Source organism: Paroedura picta, chromosome 12 (assembly GCF_049243985.1).
Source record: "Paroedura picta isolate Pp20150507F chromosome 12, Ppicta_v3.0, whole genome shotgun sequence".
Classification (NCBI taxonomy): Eukaryota; Metazoa; Chordata; class Lepidosauria; order Squamata; family Gekkonidae; genus Paroedura; species Paroedura picta.
In genome coordinates this window covers 51,095,171-51,117,331 of record NC_135380.1, presented here as the reverse complement: position 1 = coordinate 51,117,331, position 22,161 = coordinate 51,095,171, and the positions used below count along the sequence as shown (strand labels likewise).

Here is a 22,161-nt window from a genome sequence, read left to right as displayed (position 1 = left end):
AAACATTTAAATTAAAAAAATATATATATGTAAAAAAATAGCTCCTGCCCATTCAGGAAACTCTTCAAGAAACCCTTCTCTTGTTTCCAACTTCCCATTTCTGACTTAAACAGCACCGTGGTTTTGCAACGGTTTTATAGAGCAGTTTCTACACGGGGCATTACAATCGTTTTGTATTTTTCTAAAAAAGGCATCATGGTTCAACCGCACCATTCATTGTCTCTCCGGGAGGGGGAGGGGGAGGGGGAGGGGGAGAAGGAGATACCGAAGCAGGCGAGATCGCATCAGCTCCTCTCTCGCAGACCGGCTCGCTGGAAGATTCGGAGGTGTGTGCCCCAAGAGCCTCCAGCTCAGAATGTTCCTCCCGCACCACCACCTCGTTTTCCTTGGAGTCCTGGCTTTCCTTCCATGATATGAGAGGCTGTGGGCAAGACCCGGCAGAGGGTGAAGCCGTGGCTGTGACTCACATGAAGCATTCTAGGGGACAGAGGTGTCCTGCCCAGCTGCGGCTCCTCTCTTCTGGGACAGGTTGCCTCTGCTCCGGCCTCCTGGTCTTCATTGGGATGCTCTTTCAGAATGGAGCAATCAACACCCCAGCAGCTGCCCCAAAGTGGGATCTCTAGCAGCAGACGGTCCTGCTCTCAGATCTTGGCCAGGCCCAACAGGCAATGCTATGAAAAGTTGGGGGGGGGGTCGTACCCCACTTTTTACTCCCTGAAGGAGTGTCAATGTGGTTGACAGCTGCTAACCCTTCCTCTCCCTACAACAGACACCCTGTGAGGGAGGTCGAGTTGAGAGAGCTCCGGGAGACAGTGCAGGCTGAGAGCCTCATGTATCTTAAAGCAGCTTACAATAATCATCCCTTCCTCTCCCCCTAACTGACACTCGTGAGGTAAGTGGGGGCCAAGAGACTTCTTCTGAGAGAACTGGGACTGGCCCAAGGCCACCCGGCTGGCCACACATGGAGGGGGAGCAGGGAATCAAACCCAGTTCCTCAGATTAGTGGCTGCTGCTCTTAACCATGACCCCAGGCTGGCCCAACGTAGAACTGGGATAGACTAGAAGATGCAGTTTCACGTTGTTGGCCACTGAGACGATAAACTGTCCACCTGCCTGAGGAGCGGCTACAGGCCTGCAAGACGTGTCACTCAGCCACCAGGACTTGTTCAGCAGAGCCCCAGTGGGCCCAAGAGCACACACTCACCTCCAAGGCACTGGCGTAGCTGCGGAGAGAGTCCTGGAAGTCAGGCGGGGTCATATTGCTCAAGGTGGGCATGCTGTGGGCGATCCAGGACTTGGATGTCCGGGTCAGCTGGTAGTGCGACATCATGCGGGAAGCCTTGAGATGCAGGATGCTCTGCTCGTAGCTGCTGCAAGGAGAGGGGAAGAGCATGGTGGGAAGGGGAGGAGAGAACAAGGTGGTTTCGGAACCCGATGGGGAGTGTCACTTGCTGGGTCTTCACACTCCAGGGGTAGTCAAACTGCAGACCTCCAGATGTCCATGGACTACAATTCCCAGGAGCCCCTGCCAGCGAGGGCCGCGTTTTGACTACCCCTGCTCCACACTCTCCTGAGATTGGTGCAGGGAGAAAGCTCTCTGAACCCTGTGGGGGGGGGGGAGGTTGCTGGGCCTTTAACCTCCCCCCCCCCAGCTAACCTGCCAGGATGGAGAGAGAAGCCTGTCTGCACCCTGGGAGGCGGTAGGTGAGCCAAGGAATCTCTCCCAATGGGGAGAGATGCTTGCCAGCTCTCTCTCTCTCTGATCTGACAGGCAGGGTACAGAGAGAAGCCTCTTTGCCTCCTAGATCTGACTTTATCCTACTTGTCAGAACTCTTCATTCCACACACACACACACACACACTTCAGTTGGTTCCATGTGGAAGAATGGGAAAGCATATAAATCAAGAGCAGTAAAATAAATTTAAAAAGCAACTCAGAAAGTTACTGTAGAATGCTGGGCTGCTGCTTTTACTGAAGGTAATGTGTTTCTGCCGAAGAGCTGGTTTTTGCGCCCCGTTTTCCAGTACTTGAAGCTCTTGAGTTGCCGTTGGCAGCTGGGGAGGGGTGCCTGGTGAGGGTGACTGCATGGTGGGGAGAGGCTTTTATTGGTGGAGGGATTCCCCCCTCCCAGATTGCCAAGGGGGCCAAAGCTAGCCCCTGCTCCTCAGGCTGGGCGGATCGATGGGGAGGTTTCTGCACTTCACCGCAGCTTGCCCAGGGCTGGCGTTGGAAAGGCCAAAGGCTACTGGGGGGCGGGGCTTGTTCTGGGGCCTTTTGAATATTCAACACATCATCAGAAATATGAATCACAAATTATGCATAAGAGGAATATAATGATTATCAATTTTAAACTTAATAATTTAAAAGATCTGCAGGGTAAATAACATAAGCACGTGCAATAGCTTCCCCCCACGCTATTTATCCTGCAGATTTTCAGATTATGAACTTTAAAAATGATATTATTTCTACCCCTCTTACAGTTTGCCACTGAAGAAAATCCGCTTGAAAACGCTTCATAACTGGTCTGCGTTCTGGCATACTTTTGTTGTGGAATAAAGAGGACTTTGTTTATTGACTTTATCCTTCCATAGGCCATTTGTCACAACCCTGGAGGGTTTGCTTCCTGACAAGTCGTCTTCTCTGTTACTGGTCTCAAAGGTCTGTCCTGGGCCGGGATTCCCAGGGGCTTCCCTCTGCCCTACCTGTCCACTGCAGGGTCCACCTTGACCTCCTTGCTCTGCCTCTGGAACGGTTGGAGGGCCTGCTGTTCCTCAGCGTGTGCAATTCCCTTGTTCAGGTAGATCAGGAGGCCCCGCAGCATGTCGCTGCGCCACAAATGAAGCGTCAAGAACTGGTCCTCCTCCTCCACTGCAGGGCATTCCTTGGGTTAAAGGGAACCAACAAACATAATCAAAACAACTAAAGCAAGAGGCCAGGCTGCTTAATGCTCCCAAGGACGAGATTCCTGTTGCATATATTTCCCACGAAACCTGGAAAGGAAAGAAGTGGGCTCATCTGTCTGTGCCAGAGGCAGCCAAACTGCGGCCCTCCAGATATCCATGGACTACAATTCCCATGAGCGCCTGTCAGCGTTTGCTGCTTGCTCCTGTCCCTGGGATACTCCATTGCTTGTTTCTCTTCCCCCCCGCCCCCCCCCCCATTCTGTCTTCGTCCCCAGTGAGGACCGAAAGTGGCTTTTACTAATTACTTTTCCAAATAGCTTATATATGTTTTTTTCCAATCTAATGTATGGCTGCTGCACAGCAAACAAAAAAGAAGTGTAGACAATACATTAAAAAAAAAACTATCAAGATCTGGGGAGGAAGCTCAAGCAAATGGGGGCACAAGTGGTATTCTCTTCAATCTTGCCTGTCAAGGAAAGAGGAATGCGTCGGGAGAGGAAGATAATGGAGGTGAATCACTGGCTGTGTAGTTGGTGCCGGCAGGAGAGATTCGGTTTCTGGGACCATGGGATAGGCTTTGAGGAAGGCCTACTAGCACCTGATGGACTGCACTTATCGAAACTGGGGAAGAATGTGTTTGGCAGGAACCTGGGGAGATTCATCAGGAGAGCTTTAAACTAAAGCCACTAGGGGAAGGAGACGATCAGCATAGGGAGTGTATGGAAGGAAAACGATCGGAGGCAGCCCAACCGGCAAGGCCAGCTCATAGGGAACCAAAAGTAAAAGGATTCAGATGTCTTTATACTAACGCCCGAAGCATGGGCAATAAGAAGGAAGAGCTGGAACTTCTCATGCTGATGGAAAGGTATGATATAGTAGGCATCACAGAAACTTGGTGGAATGATTCTCATGACTGGAATGTAATAGTGGATGGATATGAACTGTTCAGAAAAAACAGAATAGATCGAAGAGGTGGAGGAGTGGCACTGTATGTGAGGAAAGGGCTTACCTGTCAGGAAATTCTAGTGAAGGAGACCATATCTACAGTGGAAAGCATCTGGGTGAAAATAAGTGAGGGGAAAACAAACAGTGTGGTGGTTGGTGTCTGCTATCGACCACCTGACCAACAAGAGGATGTGGATGCTGCACTTCGTGAGCAGCTTGAGAAAATATCCAAGCGGCAGGACCTTGTCATCATGGGTGACTTCAATTTTCCAGATGTGTGCTGGGAAACAAACTCTGCAAAGCGTCCTCAGTCATGGAACTTTCTGACCTGCCTGGCTGACAATTTCATTTATCAAATGGTAGATGAACCCACAAGAGGTTCAGCCATACTGGACTTAATACTGACCAACAGGCAAGAGTTGGTGGATGAGGTGAAGGAGGTGGGGACCCTAGGGGGAAGTGACCATGTCCTCATAGAATTCCTTTTGAGATGGGGAGCCAAGGAAACTTGTAGCCAGACGCGGATGTTGGATTTTTGTAGGGCAAACTTTAATAAACTCAGAGACATGATGAGTGTCATACCATGGACGAGAATGCTGGAAGGGAAGGGAGCATGTGAAGGGTGGGCGCTACTCAAACAAGAGCTATTGCATGCTCAATCAATGACTATCCCAGAAAGACGAAAACACTGCAGGAGCTCTAAGAAGCCTATTTGGATGAACAGAGAACTTCAAGAGAAACTAAGAAAGAAAAGGAAAATGTTCTGGAAATGGAGGGAAGCTCTAAAGAAGAGTACCTACAGCTTACTAGGTACTATAGATCAATCATCAGAAAGGCCAAAGCTGAGAGTGAGCTAAGATTGGCTAGGGAAGCCCATTGTAACAAGAAAAGATTTTTCAATTATGTGAGGAGCAAACGTAAAGTAAAGGAGGCAATAGGCCCACTGTTGTGTGCAGATGGACAAACTCTAACGGAGGATGCAGAGAAAGCAGAAAGGTTTAGTGCCTATTTTACATCTGTTTTTTCCCACAGGTCAAAGTGTTTAGGCACATCTAGAGATGGCTGTAGCAAAAGGATAGTGTCTGGGTGGCAGGTTAACATGGATAGAGAGGTTGTCGAGAGGCATTTAGCTGCACTAGATGAGTTCAAATCCCCTGGGCTGGATGAAATGCACCCGAGAGTGCTCAAAGAACTTTCCGGAGAACTTGCACAGCCCTTGTCCATCATCTTTAAGGACTGGAGATGTCCCGGAGGACTGGAAGAGAGCAAACGTTATTTCGATCTTCCAAAAAGGGAGGAAGGATGACCCGGGAAACTACAGACCAGTGAGTCTGACCTCTGTTGTGGGGAAGATAATGGAGCAGATATTAAAGGAAGCGATCTGCAAACATCTGGAGGACAATTTGGTGATCCAAGGAAGTCAGCATGGATTTGTCTCCAACAGGTCCTGCCAGACCAGCCTGGTTTCCTTTTTTGACCAAGTAACAGGTTTGCTGGATCGTGGAAATTTGGTTGGTGTCATTTACTTGGATTTTAGTAAAGCTTTTGACAAGGTTCCCCATGATGTTCTGATGGATAAGTTGAAGGACTGCAATCTGGATTTTCAGATAGTCAGGTGGATAGGGAATTGGTTAGAGAACCGCACTCAAAGAGCTGTTGTCAATGGTGTTTCATCAGACTGGAGAGAGGTGAGTAGCGGGGTACCTCAGGGCTCTGTGCTCGGCCCGGTACTTTTTAACGTATTTATTAATGATCTAGATGAGGGGGTGGAGGGACTACTCATCAAGTTTGCAGATGACACCAAATTGGGAGGACTGGCAAATACTCTGGAAGATAGAGACAGAGTTCAATGAGATCTGAACACAATGGGAAAATGGGCAAATGAGAACAAGATGCAATTTAATAAAGATAAGTGTAAAGTTCTGCATCTGGGTCAGAAAAATGAAAAGCATGCCTACTGGATGGGGAATACGTTTCTAGGTAACACTGTGTGTGAACGAGACCTTGGGGTACTTGTGGATTGTAAACTAAACATGAGCAGGCAGTGTGATGCAGCGGTAAAAAAGGCAAATGCCATTTTGGGCTGTATCAACAGGGGCATCACATCAAAATCACAAGATGTCATAGTCCCATTGTATACAGCACTGGTCAGACCACACCTGGAGTACTGTGTGCAGTTCTGGAGGCCTCACTTCAAGAAGGACGTAGATAAAATTGAAAGGGTACAGAGGAGAGCGACGAGGATGATCTGGGGCCAAGGGACCACGCCCTATGAAGATAGGTTGAGGGACTTGGGAATGTTCAGCCTTGAGAAAAGGAGGTTGAGAGGGGACATGATAGCCCTCTTTAAGTATTTGAAGGGTTGTCACTTGGAGGAGGGCAGGATGCTGTTCCCATTGGCTGCAGAGGAGAGGACATGCAGTAATGGGTTTAAACTTCAAGTACAAAGATATAGGCTAGATATCAGGGGAAAAAAATCACAGTCAGAGTAGTTCAGCAGTGGAATAGGCTGCCTAAGGAGGTGGTGAGCTCCCCCTCACTGGCAGTCTTCAAGCAAAGGTTGGATACACACTTTTCTTGGATGCTTTAGGATGCTTAGGGCTGATCCTGCGTTGAGCAGGGGGTTGGACTAGATGGCCTGTATGGCCCCTTCCAATTCTATGATTCTATGATTGTGCTTTGAGTTCACAGTAGCCCTAACAGGAAAGAGATTGGGGGGGGGGGGCACTCGAGATGTGGCCTGGGAGCCAAGGGGATGGCAGTCTGAAAAGGTTTGGGAGTCACTGAGGGCTTTTCCTCACTCTTATTTCCCTCATTGTTACAAGGGGTGGAATGGTTCTGCACCACACATATTTTAGACTACATATATTTTAGTTCCCCTAGTGGGCGGTTTGATATTACATCTCTTTGTGTCCAGCATATTTCCCTGCAGATCTGAATTGCAAGTTTTTGTGCCGGACATAACACAAAGTAATATCACACTGAGCGCTAAATGGAGCAAGAGACATGCAGAACTGGGGGGGGGGGGATAAAACCCACCACCAAAGCAACGGAAATACACAAGTTAGGAAAATGTGAATGCAGGAAAGCCCTTATGGTAGCCCACCCAATAAGACTGTAGTTGCAAGAATTAAAGGACACCACCCACGAAGGGGGGGGGGAGGCATCCAGCTGTTTCGGCCTTTCCCCTTGTCCTGCAAGTCCCGAATCTCACCGCCAGGATTTCCTCGAGCCCCTGGGCAGTGTGCCTCAGCAGTAGTTCCAGCGACTTCCGGCGCTGCTGCTCCTCGTGCAGCAGCTTCTTCTGGCTTTGCTGGTCCGTCAGTTTCCGTTTCATCTCCTCCTTCTGCTTCTGCTTCTCTGCTCTGGATGAGGGGGCAGGGAGAGGGGCCAAAGTGAACTGAGTCAGAAGAGCAGAGGGGGCAAGGGGAAGGCAAGGCTCCTTGGGCACTTCCTCTGCCATGGTTCTCAGACACTTTTCAACACACGGCAACTGCCGTTTGCCAAACTGTGGGCTGGGGATTGCACCTCGCTTGGAGTGTCCCTGTGGATGCAGAGAAGCTGACCCTGGCGGTCAGACCCAACCAGTATTGGTGAGCCACACTGAAGCCGTTTTGAATTAATTTCAGCTCAGAATAATTTTAAGTGGCTGCAAACCGTTTAAGATAGCAAACACATGCACTTAGTACAGGGGTGACCAGATTGTGTTTCTGCAGATGTCCATGGGCAACAATTTCCCCAGGAGCTCATGGTAATTGTAGTCCATGGACATCTGGAGAGCCATAGTTTGGCTACTCCAGGCTCACTATTGTTAGAGAAAATTTAAAATAAATAAAACAGAGATCTTAAGGTATACAGCCTAGAAGCAAATAACACAGAGATAAGGAAGTTAGCCTTTAGCTTAGAAGAATCACTAATTTAGACAAATGTAACCTCAGCTTAAGAAGTGCCATGCTTTCTGAATGAACATAGCAAAGGGAGGGGTGAAACTTTGAGCACAAATGACATCATTTCTGGGAAATGAGGGGCTGTTGGGAAAACACAAATTTAGGATTGTAACGGGATAGGTGGAAGAGTGTGAATCCATGGGTCAATTGACCAATGGGGCAGTACTAGCCGGGGCAGGGCTGTCTTAAATTTGAGCTGTGCTGCGCCACAGACTTTGAAGATTTTTGGGTGTGATCCTGAAGTATCTTCCCATGATTTGCAAACCATGAGAATAAACCTGCTTATTGCTTTCATAATCTTCCTTGTCAGCAGCATTCATTTGCAGGGCCGAGTTTATCCGTGACAGTATGTTAAGAGATTGTAAGCCATTATTCTGTAGAACTTTATGAAGGCCGCAATATCTGCTTGAAGCTAGCTAAAATTATAATTATTATAGGAGAACAATATATCGGTTGTAAACTGCAGCTAGGTAAACATGCAAGATAAGGTGAACCAGAATGTGGGAACTGGACAACAGGTAGAGTCTTATTGTATGAGAAACAGGCAGGCCAGGCCTGCCCAAGGATCAATTATGTGTCTTCTGGCTATAGTGTGATGAATGGCTGTTTTGCATAGATTTTTAAAACAATTCTGGGGACAAGAGTTGGACTTCCAGTTTTTTAACTTCCAAGGGTCAAAGGTCACTTCCTGTTTCCTGTGACATCATGTCCTCTGATATACACATGCTTGAGAAAGTAATTAGCATCTGTCCCTTTTAATAAAACAGTAAGAAGGATTGGGGTGGGCTGAGTCCGTGATCAAAACTCCTGGATTGGCTCCTTGGCCCCGGACTGACAAGTGGAGGGACCAATCGGAAGGCGTGAAGCCTTCGGAAGGCCCTGGAACAGACCAGAGTTCCAGGGCAATCAGGAGACATGGCTGCCAGTCTGTTCCTGACTGCAGGGAGAGGAGGTCAGCAGGGCTGCCAAGGGGATGAGAACGGAGGCTTAGACAGGCTGCATCATCCCTTTTCGCCCCAATGCTGTCCTAACTGTCATGTCCAACTGCAAATGGCCTCAGAACCTTGACAGAGCTGGCAGGAGGCTGCAGAGTGCTCCCCCTCCCCTCCCTCCCTTCAAGCCCGCTGCGAAGGAGCCTCTGACAGCCCCTGACTGAGGGGAGGGAGGCATTTTCCTTCAGAGAGCAACGCAGGGGAGCCTGAAGACCTTCCTTTTGAGGGCGGGGGAACTTTGCCCTTCTGCCAAACAGTTGCCTGATAGGGAGGCCACAGAAAAGTCCCTTCTCACTTAAAATACTGCTCTGGCCGGGGGTTAGACACAGCCAAGCCATGTGTCTTTCTTCTTTGCAACCCTCTGCAGATTTGAGGCCTACTACACAGTGTTATTCTGCAGATGAAACTGGTTCTTTTGTCTCCTGTTTCATCTGCACAACAACCCTGTGCAGTAGGTCTCAAGTCTTTCAATTCAACAACCTCTGTGGGAGGCCTTAAATGTTTCTTCTCTACCACAACCCTGTCCAAAGTAGCCCTTTCTGCCTGATCTTTATACTCTGCAGGTGAGCTGTAATTCCAGGAGCTCTCCAGGCCCTACCTGGAGGTTGGCTACTCCTGGGTTGGAAGTATTCCTGGAGGTTTGGAGGTGGGACTTCAAAATTATACAATGCCTAAGAGTCCAGCCTTCAAAGGGACCATTTTTGCCTGCAGTTGGGAGGGAGTGGTGCAGGTTTGTCCCTCCTGGGCTATGGGCTATGGCCAGCCTTTACCAGCAACTCTTTGTATTCTGGGGCGCAGACAGGCAGAGCAGCATCAGTCCTGTGAGTCTGGAAAGTGCAGGAAGATCTAAATAAATATTTACAGCCTGAAACTGTAAATAGTGAACAAGTAAATGGCTGGAAAGACATGGGATCTGCAATAACTTTTTTCATCCTTGGTCTGGCAAATAAGAAATACAGTATAAAAAACCTTACTAAGGTCAAGACTGCTATGCACAGTCTTCCTCTTAGGGTTGCCAGCTTCCATGTGAGGCTCTCTACCCCACCTCCCTCACAGGGAGTTTACTATAGGGAGAGGAAGGGAAGACGATTGGAAAATGCTTTGAAACACCTGAGGCCTGCTGGGTCACTGCAGCCCATTCTCAGTTCTCTCAGACCTCTCACAGCCCCACATCCCTCACAGGTTGACTGTTGTGGGGAGACTAAGGGAAAAGATGTAAGGGAAAAGATGTTTGTAAACAGCTTTGAGACTCCTTTGGGTAGTAAATAACAAGGTACAAAAATCTGTTCTTCTAAGGAGCAAGGATCATGAAAGAAGCATGTGGGCACATAACATTTCATCAACAGTGAAAAAATGGAGAAGAAGGAACCGGGTGGACACCTGTGTACTGTGACTACCCCATGTGTATTAGGGCAGAGGGGCATTTCGGTGAATGTGGCCTAATTCACACAAGAAGGGAAATGACGTAGAACTGGGAGGAATTGGTTGCCATGTAATCTTCCCCTAAGAAGAGTCTCCAGTCTGATTTTCCCCTCACATATCTGAGGACATGGCTCTGGAAAGCTCATCTGTAACCACTATGCCACAATTCCCAACGATCAGTCCTCTCCCACAATCAATGAACATTCCACACCACAGGTTCTTGACACCCATCTCTCCACACCCATGCCCTCATTTGCCACCATGCCACCACAACCTCCCACACAACACACACATTCAACCCCATGCCCTTACAGACTGGACAACTCCTCCCCTTCCTCTTCCCACTGCCAAGCTCTAGCGCCCGTTGCATTCTTGGATACAACAGGCTTTGCCCCTAGTATTCATATAATACGATATGCTTTTCATGGGAGCGATTGAGGGCAAAAAAGAAGGGGACGACAGAGAATGAGGTGGCTGGATGGAGTCACTGAAGCAGTAGGAGCAAACTTAAATGGACTCTGGGGAATGGCAGAGGACAGGAAGGCCTGGAGGATTATTGTCCATGGGATCGCGGTGGGTCGGACACGACTTCGCACCTAACAACAACAACATAATGGTTAATTGCCACGATTTGGGTGGTCCTCTTGACCCTTTGGTCACCTCTTATTGCAATCAAAGTATCCCTCAGCTTAAACAGGGATCTCCTAGCTTTGTCTTGCTGGGAGGTAAAGCACACCAGGCTAGGGTCCCATTTGATATTCACTGTGGTCTCTCGCCTCGCAACGATATGCTTTTCTTCTTATCTCCACAACAAAAATTCACATAGAATTCACCCAGAATTTATGGTGTATCATAGAGCAGGGGTGGCCAAATTGTGGCTCTCTAGATCTCCATGGATGACCATTCCCATGAGTCCCTGCCAGCAGCTGGCACAGTTTGGTCACTCCTGTCATAGAGCCCGGCTTGAGGAGCAGCTATCTGATGTCTGGGAGAGCACTTGTGCCCCACCTAGAGGGTGGCTGCCCTAGAATTCAGGGGACCTAAGAGATAAATTATTAAATTGCTGAAATAGTGCCCTGGGGGCAGAGGGAAAATAGTGAGTTCTGGGCCAACGTAGGCAGGACTGTCAAAAATATGTACCTCCACACTCGTGGCAGACAAAGATGTTCTGACCACGATCTTTCCTAAACCTTGATCACAAAGCAGATTGGAGAAAGATCGCCACAAAGCAGGTGGACCATCCTGGCAAGTGAACCATGCCATGGGGATGCTCCAACCTGCCTCTCGCCCCCACTGCTTGGGATGCCCAACTGGAGCCAAACCTCCATGTGGAATCAGGTGGGGACTAGAAAACAGGATACGCAGAGGGCACACAAGGTATGTACAGAAACTGACCTTCATGGAGCGACACACTGTGCAAACACCTACTTGAGCATCCCGACCTCCTTCTCCAGAGCTTCCTGGGCCCTCTTCAGTTCCGTCATGGCCTTCTGCTGGTGAGCACACTTGTCCACCTGAGCCTGGAGCTCCTTGTTTTTGTTGGTGAGCATCTTGATCAGCTGCGGAGCAACCACACCAGGAATGTGTTAGGATTGTGACGAGGGATCGGCTGCCTCCTTCAAGAGGGTGAGGAAAGGCCCAGGGCTGCCCTCAACTTTCCAGAATTCCCTTCCCAGCTCCTTTCTTGAGGAAATCAAAAGGCAGAGATTAGGACTGCCAGACCTCCCTGCAGTGTGGATCCTGAGATAGTGGACCCTAAGAGCACAGCACCCTGGTCCGGGGGGGGGGGGCAGACTAGCCTGATCTCTTGGCCCTGGTCTGTAGTTGGATGGGAGACCGCCAAGGAAGTCCTGGGCTATTATGTGTCTAGAAAGGCAATGGAAAACTACCACACTGACACGGTTGGCCCATGCAAGCCTGATCTCATGTAATCTTGGAAGCTTGGCAGGCCCATTCCTCATCTGAACACAAGCCACGGACTAAATAAAGCGCTAACGGGTTCTGGGGTGGGATGTGTCCGTGATGAGGAAGGGCCCGGATTGGACCCTTCCTCTAGACAGACAATTGGAGGGACCAACCGGCAGGTGCTTTGCGCCTGCCGATTGGTCCATCTGATTCCCAGCCCCAGCAAGTGCCTCTCGCCGCGTAAGGCCGTCACCTCAGAAAGCCGCCGCTGTGAGCCCCGCCGCCCGACGGAGCCCCCACCATCAGGACGCCGACAAGCAACACTGTAAGTTTCTAGCGCCCGCTGTATTCGTCATACAGCGGGCTTTATTACTAGTATGTTGGATAATGCACTTTTAATGTTCGTTTATGGATGGATTTTCTTGTGCGAAACAAGACAATCTACTTCTAAACTGCATTGAAAGTGTCTTATCTGATGCTGGAAGTGAGACTCCAAATGAATACCGGAGTCGTGACATGGAGTCAAGCAAGGGTAAAAGACCGCTGAATGTCAGTTGCCTTGAAAAACCTGGTGTTGCCTTGTGTTACTTTCCCACTATGCTCCCCAGAGAGCGTTAAGGCTGATGAAACCCTGCTTAGGTCTCCTGACCCAAAGGAAGTGAAACCGGCCTCGAGCAGAGCCAGGGCCTATTCAGCCTTGGCTCTAGGCTGGTGGAACACGCTGCCAAGAGAGATCAGGGCCCTGCGGGACATCAGCCAGTTCTGCAGGGCTTGCAAGACAGAGCTCTTCCTCCAGGCCTACGGCTGAGGCCCTGAAGGAGCATCAAAAAGAGCAGGACTTGCTATTGGTCCCTCTGATTCCCAGCCCCAGCAACTGCGAGTGCCCAGTTGCTCCTTTGTGCAGTTGCTCCTTTGCGGATCCCCTGACGCGTTGGAGGCGCAAAGCGCTTCCGACGCATCAGGCTGCCCGCAAGGGAGCCCCCAGCGGCCTGATGCGGAGAGAGGCGCGAAGCGCCTCTCGCCGCGTCAGGCCACTGGCCGAGGGAGCCCCCGCCAGCCGCGCTCCGCGCGACTGCCGGGGGCTCCCTTGCCTAGCGCCCGCTCTATTTATTTTACAGCGGGCTTGATCACTAGTCTTATATAAACAGCTTGTCCATTCACATATCACAAACCATCAATACATACATAGATTAGCACGGGGCCCCTCTGCTTGTGGGGGCCCCAGGCAATAGCCCAGCGGGCCCATGTGTTAAGACAGCACTGGTCTGCCTCACACAGGGCCAGTGGAGGGCCTCCCTTCCTGGCCACAAGGATTTCCCGTGGCCTTAGGGCCAATCCAGTCCAGGTGGGAATGGTCTACGGGGGAATTTGATTTAGCAGGAAAGCTCTCCTGACCTTCTGGTTACTGAGGCTGTTCTTGGTCAAGGTCTTCTCGTTGTGCTCCAGAACGTCCAGCTGCTTGGTCAGCTCTGCACAGGCTTCCTTGAGCTGGTCATTCTCTTGCATGAGCTGCAGGCTCTGATCGGTAATCTTGGTCAGCTGGAGGCTGATGATGGCGTTCTCGCGGATGGCACGCTTGGTGGTTTCCGCCATCTGGCTGTTGGAGACCTTCCGGAACTCAGAGGCCACCACGTTCACACGGTGCAACATCTCCTTCTTCAGTCTGCAGGAGAGAAGGAAGGATCGACACACGCACTTTCTGCTCTCCGCCCACACAGAGGCAGTTCCTGGATGCATGACTTCAGGGAGGACCTTCCAGCAATAGGGTAGGCAGGGTGTTGACGGGAAAATTCTTGGCACAGTCTCTGGGCCATTGAAATATTTTTCAGGCTTCGAGGGACCAGGAAGTGATGCAACTAGCCATGCCTCCCTGCCACGCCCCCAGTGTCAAGACCCTGCTCACATCTGTTATCTGTTCCCCTGGTCTTGCCATGAGTTGTGCCATGTAAGTTGCTTATTTCTTTTACCTGTTCCCAGCTTTCATGTTCCAGTGACTTTCCACAGACTGGTGGCTTATGGGCCCCTACTGCCCGCTGAGCTTGTTTTTATTATTGTTATTTATTATTTCAACATTGTAGAGTAGACACATATAGTAGGAATGCTTTGTAGAGTGTAGACTTAATGCATTGGAAACCCTGCCTGGGAAAGTATTACTGCCTGGCACATTATTGAGTGCACCAGAATTTGAATTGGGAGAAGGGTCATTGGGAAAACATAAATGTATGCTTGTAAGCCTGTCCATTGGTTCTAGCAAGGAAGCACCTTGCTCTCTGTTCATTCTTTTTTCCAATCCAGAGATTTCTTCCTGTAAGTCTGCTTATTGGGATTTCAACAGGGACCTGGAAGTGAGAGGAGCTTTGGCCAACAAAGGTTTAAATGGCCAGGGCCCCTCCCCTTCCCACCCCCTCCAGACTCATCATTGACCATCCTGCCCAAATAAAGGTAGATTGTTTTAAAAATGAAAAATCTGTTTCTTTCACAGGGTGGGAGGGCTGAGAGCCAGCATAGTGCAGTGGTTAAGAGCGGTGGCTTCTAATCTGGCAAGCTGGTTTTCATCCTCACTCCTCCTCCACATGACAGCCAGCTGGCGGACCTTGGGCCAGTCACAGCCCTGATAGTGCTGTTCTGACTATCCCATCAAAGAGCCAGCTTGGTGTCCTGGTTAGGAGTGCAGACTTCTAATCTGGCATGCCGGGTTCGATTCTGTGCTCCCCCACATGCAGCCAGCTGGGTGACCTTGGGCTCGCCACGGCGCTGATAAAACTGTTCTGACCGAGCAGTGATATCAGGGCTCTCTCAGCCTCACCCACCCCACAGGGTGTCTGTTGTGGGGAGAGGAAAGGGAAGGTGACTGTAAGCCTCTTTGAGCCTCTTTCGGGTAGGGAAAAGTGGCATATAAGAACCAACTCTTCTTCTTCTACTACTTCTTCTCCTCCTCCTCCACCTCCTCCTCTCATTCTCCCCTCCCTCACAGGGTGTCAGTTGTGGGGAGAGGAAAAAAAAGTGGGGTATAAAGCCCAGGGCCATTCTGCACAACCGGCAACGTAGCTAAATCTGAGCACTATCGAAAAGCGCTGCAGTCAATAGCGGCAGGTCTCGGTAATGCACACAGCCATTTTTCTCTTAACATCTCTTGCCTTGAAACTCCTTCAGGGCTACCATAAGTTGTCTGTGGCTTGATTACAAAAATAAAATAAAATGCTGAGGCAAAGCAATTGTGACCCCCTCATGATTACCGAGCAAGTATCTGGTTAAGGCAAGCTTACATCTTCTGCTGGTCATAATGCAGGAGCACAGCTTTGAATGCAGAAGGTCCCAGGTTCAATCCCTGGCAACGCCAATGAAAAGAATCTCTGAGCCATAGACTATAGAGATCATAAGACTGGGGTGGCCAAACTGTAGCTCTCCAGATGTCCGTGGACTACAATTCCCATGAGCCCCTGCAGGGGGCTCATGGGAATTGTAGTCCACAGACATCTGGAGAACCACAGTTTGGCCACCCCCGCCACAGGAAGACCCATGGCTGGACTTTTCATCAGGTTGTTGTGTACATTCACACACCTTTCCTTGTCTAGGACAGCCTTCTTCTCCAGGTTGTAGACGTATTCCTTGTGATCGGCCTCCTGTTTCTTCAGTTGTTCCTCCATATCAGCAAATTTGGCCATCAGTTCATCCTTCTGGACCTTGAACTCCTCCAGAGCAGCCAGCTTGCCACCTGGTCAACAGAGAGCCTGTCCTTAAAGAAGAGACCCAGACATCTACAGGCAGGGAGGGAAACATTTCAGTAGCTCCCAAGTCCTACACGGAATAGGTACAGATCTGCAAAATACATCAGGAACTGTGAAAAAGCAATTGATTAACATACTCCCACAGTTGATTAGCAGACTTTCCAAGGTCAGCCAGGAGACACTTTGACCCACAATCAAATGGGGAACACTAGTTCAGCTTCCCGGGTGAAAAACTGGACAAATTTGTTCCCACACTCTCCACTTCGTTGGACGGGGACACGGCATAAGCAGTCTGGCACACCCAGTTTACTGGATTCAGCTACTGTGAGGGCTGAAGTCATTTTAGGGCAGGTGTGGCCAAGTCTCACTAGGGGCTCATGGGACTTGTAGACCATGGACATCTGGAGAGCCACACTTTGGCCACCCCTGTAGGGCATTTTCAAGTCCGAGTAAATAGCTCAAAGTGTCACCCCAGTGTGCTGCAGCGGTGAAAAAGGCAAACCCTCTACAAGGGACAATTAGGAAAGGGACTGAGAATAATATGGCCGACACTGTAGATGTCGAGGTCTATGGTGCGGCCTCATTTGCAATACCGGGGACAATTCTGATCACTGTATTTCCAAAGGAACATTGTAGAGTTGGAGAAAAGTACAGAGGAGGGCAACCAAGATGATTAGGTTCAGCTAGAGTTGTTCTTGGAGAGCAGTTCTCTCCCTGAGCTCCACCTCCCTCACAGAGTGTCTGTGGTGGGTGGAGGAAGGGGAAAGTCCTGTAGCCTCTTTGGGACCCCTTCGGATAGTGAAAAGCAGGGTATAAAAACAGCTCTCCTTCTTACTTTGCCTTTCTGTTTGCCTACAGAGCTGTGTTGTGATGCAGGCCTGGCAGGGAAGGACGGAATGAGCAGGAGGTCATGCAGATGTTCCCCTTCAGTGTAGGAGCGCCCTGTATTTCCATGAGGAGGGAAAGTCACTGGGCAGCAGGTGATGTGAGAGAGCTTTGAGAGAACTGTGGCTGGCCCACGGTCTGCCTGGGGAGGAGTGGGGAATTGAACCCAGTTCTCCAGATTAGAAGCTGCTGGTGTTAACCACGGCATTGTGCTGGCTCTGCAGGAAGATTCTGCAGGGGAAGGCAAACTACACAGGGAGTGAGGCCTGCAAGGGAGGGTTGCCAGCTCTGGGTTGGGAACTACCTGGAGAGTTTGGGGGTGGAGCCAGGAGTGAGTGGGATTTGGGGAGGGGTGGGGCCCTCAGTGGAGTATGGTGCTATGAAGTCCACCCTACAAAGCAACTGTTTTCTCCAGGGGAACTGATTTAAACCAGGGGATCTCCAGGCCCCACCTGGAGGCTGGCATCCCTTGCTGGAGGAGCCTAGGCCTTCCCCTCAGCATGCCTTACTTAACACCATGTTCTCCGACGTGAGCTGGTCCTTGGTCTCTTGGAACTCATGCCTCAGCTGGACCAGCTGGGTCTCAAAAGCATCTTTCTCTGTGTCTTTGGCAAACTGCAAGTTCTGGAGCTGCTCGCTGAGATCTGCAATCTCGTCCACCCGCTGGTTCAGCGTCTTCTTCAGAAAGGCCACAATCTCCTTGTTGTCTCGGACTATCTTGTTGTATTCGGTCCGGAAGAGTTCTTCACTCACCTGGAGCTCGTCCCATTTCTTCTGGTATCTAATAAAGAGCAAAGGTTTGGTCACAGGGGCCCAAAGCGTGGCTGGGGGATGAGGGACACAACAATTTCGCTGAAAACAAATGAGATCCAGGTTCAAATCCTGACATGGGGCCTCACTATAAGGCAGGGATTCCCAACCAGGATTCTGGGGAACCCCAGGGGCCATTCCGCACCAGGATCTATGTTGCAAATTGGTTGCGGAACGAAAAAACGTCATTTTAAATAGTGGAATTCGTCGTTATGCATATCTGCCTTTGTAGTGGAATCCAGTTGTGTTTCTATCGTTTCCCACAGGTTTCCAGTCTCGGCAAAAATCGCTAGCCAGGAAGCAATATTGCTGAGCTTTGTTCCGCCCCTGGTTGTCAATCAAATGAGCAGCCAATGGGTGGCCGTTATCATGCTCCCGAAAAGCCCATTTCCCTTTAAGGCAGGTTTAAAAAAAAAAAACGAAAAACACACGTTGCAACGAATCTGCGTTGATACGTTGCAACGGAGAGACCCATCTAGCTAGCAGGTGGTGTTTGAGCTGCCGTTTCATCGTTGCCACGCTCACCCCGAGTGAAAAAAAAATCCACCCCCCCCCACACGGGCGCGATTTTCGGCCGAAAATAAAGGGGAAAATAAAGGGAAAATAAACCAGCAAACGGGGCTGTGTGGTGCTTGGTGACTTAAAACAGCTCTGGGGAGGGACTGCAGCCGGGGAAGCCTCGCTGGGTAAACGAAGGGACTTTGCAGAAACCGTAACAATGGTAACGGACAGAACATTTCCGCTAGTGTTGCAGATTGGTTACAGGAGTGTAGCGCTTTCCGGAGGATGAATCCACTTTTTGGGATTTCTCTGAAAGCGCTACAATTAAGCGCTTTTTGCGGATCGGTTTCAGGAGTGTGGCAGATTGTCTATGACGTTGTGCATAACCGCATTTTTGTAGCGATTTCAATTTGCCACACTCCTGCTACAAAGAATCTGTGTGGAATGGACCCAGGATTCCCCAGCCTTTCCCAGAAATTCTGATTGCCGCTGACATCACTAGATGCCCCTGTAGCTCACTTCCCCACGTGCCCTACAGGCCTCGTCTTTTTCTTCACAAGGAAAACAGTAAAATGATTGATTGATTGATTGATTGATTGATTGATTGATTGATTGATTGATTGGCTGGCTGGCTGGCTGGCTGGCTGGCTGGCTGGCTCCTGCATCTTCCTTCCGTGCCCATCTCTCTGAAGGGGCCTGGCATCACTTCCAGGATTCCTCAAAGCCTGAAAAATATTTCAGGGCATCCTCTACACACAAAAGGTTGAAAATGACTGCTCTAAGATAACATCATTCCTGGGTCTTCTTGACTGAAACCTTCCTTCCTTCCTTCCTTCCTTCCTTCCTTCCTTCCTTCCTTCCTTCCTTCCTTCCTTCCTTCCTTCCTTCCTTCCTTCCTTCCTTCCTTCCCTCCCTCCCTCCCTCCCTCCCTTCCTTCCTTCCTTCCCATTCCACTTCCAATCTCCTTCCTCCCCTTCCCTCCCTCCTGCATGAATGCATGCTTTGATTTCTGGTCCAGCCCTCCAAGCAAGCATATAATTAGGGCCTTTTCGCACGGGGATCTTTGTTGCAAATTGTTTGCGGAATGAAAAATCGCCATTTAAAATAGTGGAATTCGTTGTTATGCATACCTGCCTTTGTAGTGGAATCAGTTGCGTTTTTTAGCGTTTCCCACAGGCTTCCGGTCTCGGCAGAAATCGCTAGAAAGGAAGCGCTATTGCCAAGCTCGTCCCGCCCCTGGCCGTCAAGCAGCCAATGGGCAGCCGTTAGCATGCTCCCAAACAGCCCCTTTCCCTTTAAGAAAGGTTTTTAAAAAAAACAAACAGACCCATAGCAACGAATCTAGGTAGATTCGTTGCTACGGAGAGACCCATCCAGCTGCCTAATGTGAGCTGTCGTTTGATTGTATGATCGTTGGAACGCTGCCTCGAGTGATAAAAAAAAATCCCCCCCCCCCCTCACGGGCCCGATTTTCGGCTGAATTTATGTGTAAAAAATAAAGGGACTTTATTTCAGCAAACGGGCTTTTATGTGGTTTGTGCTTAGTGACTAAAGGTGAAGGACTGAAGCCAGGGAAGCCTCTAAACAGAAAGAGGCTCGCTGGTGCGTTTATCCCCGCTCGCTCGGAGAAAAAAAAATGGCGATCGCTTCGCCGGAAGTTTGGAGGAGAGAGCCAGGGGGAGGGACTTTGAAGAACCAGCAACAATGGTAACGCACAGGTCTTTAGCGCTACTGTTGCAGATTGGTTGCAGGAGTGTATCGCTATCCGGAGGGTGAATCCACTTTTCTGGATTCCCCTGAAAGCGCTACAACGAAGCGCTTTTTGCGGGTCGGTTTCAGGATTGTTGCAGATTGTCTACGACGTCGTGGGTTATGGCAAATTAGTAGCGTTTCCAATTAGCAACCATTGTGCTATTTTGAAGCCGTGCGAAATGGCCCTTACATTAAAACCATAGTTAAAACCATTTTAAATGTATCGTTTCCCTTGTCCCATTGCCCCTATTGGTCTCTTTGGTCATTCTATCTGGCAGCCATGATGGACTCCGTAGCCTTGGTGGGGGGTGGGGGGTTGGATTGTCTTAGGAGAGGGGAAGGAAAAGGCATGAAGAGGGGAGCCTGGGGGAGGGGAAGACAAAGAGATTCAAAGAGGTGACTGGGCTCTTGCAGTCCCCCAGCCCCCCCCCCCCACTGTTCCCCCTTTCATTTGCTTAGTGCACAACTGGGGAGCAGACTGCACCCAGGCGCTCTCTCTCCCCCTCTGTGCCCACCAAGTTGCAGCCTGTGAGGTTGTCAGGGCAAGAGGTGCTCAGAGGGAGTTTGCTGTTGCCTGCCCCTGTGGGGGGGGGGGGTCTGCAGGTGCTGCCCAAGCAACCTGAATGTTGCGGCCAGCGTCCAGGTGCCCCGGAAAGCTTTCCAGGCCAGAGCGGAGCAGAGGCGGTTTGCCTTTTGTGGTGACCCTGGGCCCTCTGGGTGGTCTCCCATCCAAGTGCTGACCCCGGCTGGTCCCACTTTGTCTTGGAGGCATGATGAGACTAGGCCAGCCGGAGCCCTCCAGGTCACCATAGCAGGACTGTGCTCAGTAAGTCGGAGGGCCGTGCTCTCTGCTCTGTGGGTCAGCAGCAAGGCTTTTCGTAGGATGACCACTCTGCACATAGCAGGTCCCACCTGGGTCCTCAGAGCCCTCAAAGAGGGATGCAGACATCATAACCGGGGGGGGGGGGGCAGCTGGCTCCCTGTGCGATGCAAAAAGCTCACCCCCCCCCAGCTTCTGTGGGTTGAGAGTTCCAATCAAGACAGGTGGGCACAGCTTAGGCGGTCTTAGAAAGTAGACATTAAGCCAGCACAACAGGCAAAATTAACAAAATCGGAGTCCAGTCAGGCACCGTTAAGACCAACAAAGATTACTCTTCCTCAGACTGCAGCCCTTGTAGCTGGTGCAGAAGTAAAGGAACATTGATTCTGTCAGGGTTTTTGAGTTTTTGGGAGCACATTTCCAAAGAACAGCATTCTCGAAAATTGGAGCGATGTTACTTTTTCCTCCACTTGCCTCAAATATCAGTGCCTTGGGAGAAAAGGAAGATCCAAGCTGGGAAGTGAGAACTCACAAATGGGCCTAATGCTGTCTTTTTGTTGGTTGGTTTTAATGGTTTTTTTAAATAGAATCATAGAATAACAGACTTGGGACCTCCTGGGTCATCTAGTCCAACCCCGGCACTATGCAGGACACTCACCACTCTGTTGCTCACCCACTGTCACCCGCCACCCCCTTGAACCTTCACAGAACAGCCTCTCTGTCATAGATATGGTTTCTATCAGGTGTGTTTTGTTAACTGCTTTTGTGGACCTCAAGAGGACAGAAAGGGTTGGTAGACGTTCTGCGAAGCTGCCAGCAAAAGAGAGGCTGCCCATAAACTCCTAGAGGCAGTGGATGCTCTGCAAAGTATCAGAGGGGCATTTAACACAAACTCTTTCTCTGCGGCTCAATTTTCCAGTTGGGCTTCTCTACCCCCCAACCAGCAGCCCTGTACTTACCGGATCAGCCTTCCCTCCAAGTCCCGGATCTGAATCAAGTAAAACTCTCGGCTGTGCTCAGGCACAATGTCTTCGGCTACCTCTGGCTCTTTGGGGGCCTCCTCTTTCTTGCGTCCTTTCTTCTTCGGGGCCATGGTGGCCCAGCCAGGAGGCAAGAGGCTGGGAGGGGAAGGGCAGAGAGAGGGGAGAGCAGAGCCCTTTAAGAGACAGAACGCAGGCGGTGTCTCTAGGATGAAGATGTACATAGCAACAGAAAAGGGGGCGGGAGTTCTGGAATGGAAGCTTAAAGGGCCAGGCATCTGCCTCAGGTACCAGCCCCTTCTCCTGAGAACAGGGTTTTTCCCCAATGGGGAGTTGCTGCTGCTGTTGCAGTGAAAAGCATCCTCATCAGCGGGGACCTTAGGAGCAGCCTGGTAGGGAAACAGCCAAGATGCATGTGGCTCACTGCAGTGAAGAAGAGCTGTTTTTTTGTACTCCACTTTTTACTACCCAAAGGAATCTCAGAGCAGCTCACAAACACTCACCTTCCATTGAGGGAGGTGAGTCTGAGAGAGCTCTGAGAGAACTGTAACTGGTCCAAGGTCACCCAGC

The 22,161-nt window shown here is 50.1% G+C and overlaps 1 protein-coding gene across 2 annotated transcripts; it reads right to left on the bottom strand.

Annotated features, from left to right (window-relative positions):
• Positions 1-118: 118 nt before the first annotated feature.
• Positions 119-21,806, bottom strand: CFAP157 (cilia and flagella associated protein 157). 2 transcript variants are annotated; one of them, XM_077306149.1, is made up of 9 exons: positions 21,571-21,806; positions 17,238-17,509; positions 15,677-15,830; positions 13,511-13,778; positions 11,639-11,769; positions 7,064-7,214; positions 2,704-2,882; positions 1,205-1,370; positions 119-421 (listed from the first exon to the last, which is right to left on the bottom strand). In XM_077306149.1, exons 1-9 carry the CDS (start codon positions 21,702-21,704, stop codon positions 194-196), a joined length of 1,683 nt encoding a protein of 560 aa, XP_077162264.1. In that variant the 5' UTR covers positions 21,705-21,806; the 3' UTR covers positions 119-193. The 2 variants fall into 2 exon arrangements, with proteins under 2 accessions (XP_077162264.1, XP_077162265.1); XM_077306150.1 differs by having other exon boundaries at positions 1,205-1,367.
• Positions 21,807-22,161: the final 355 nt, after the last annotated feature.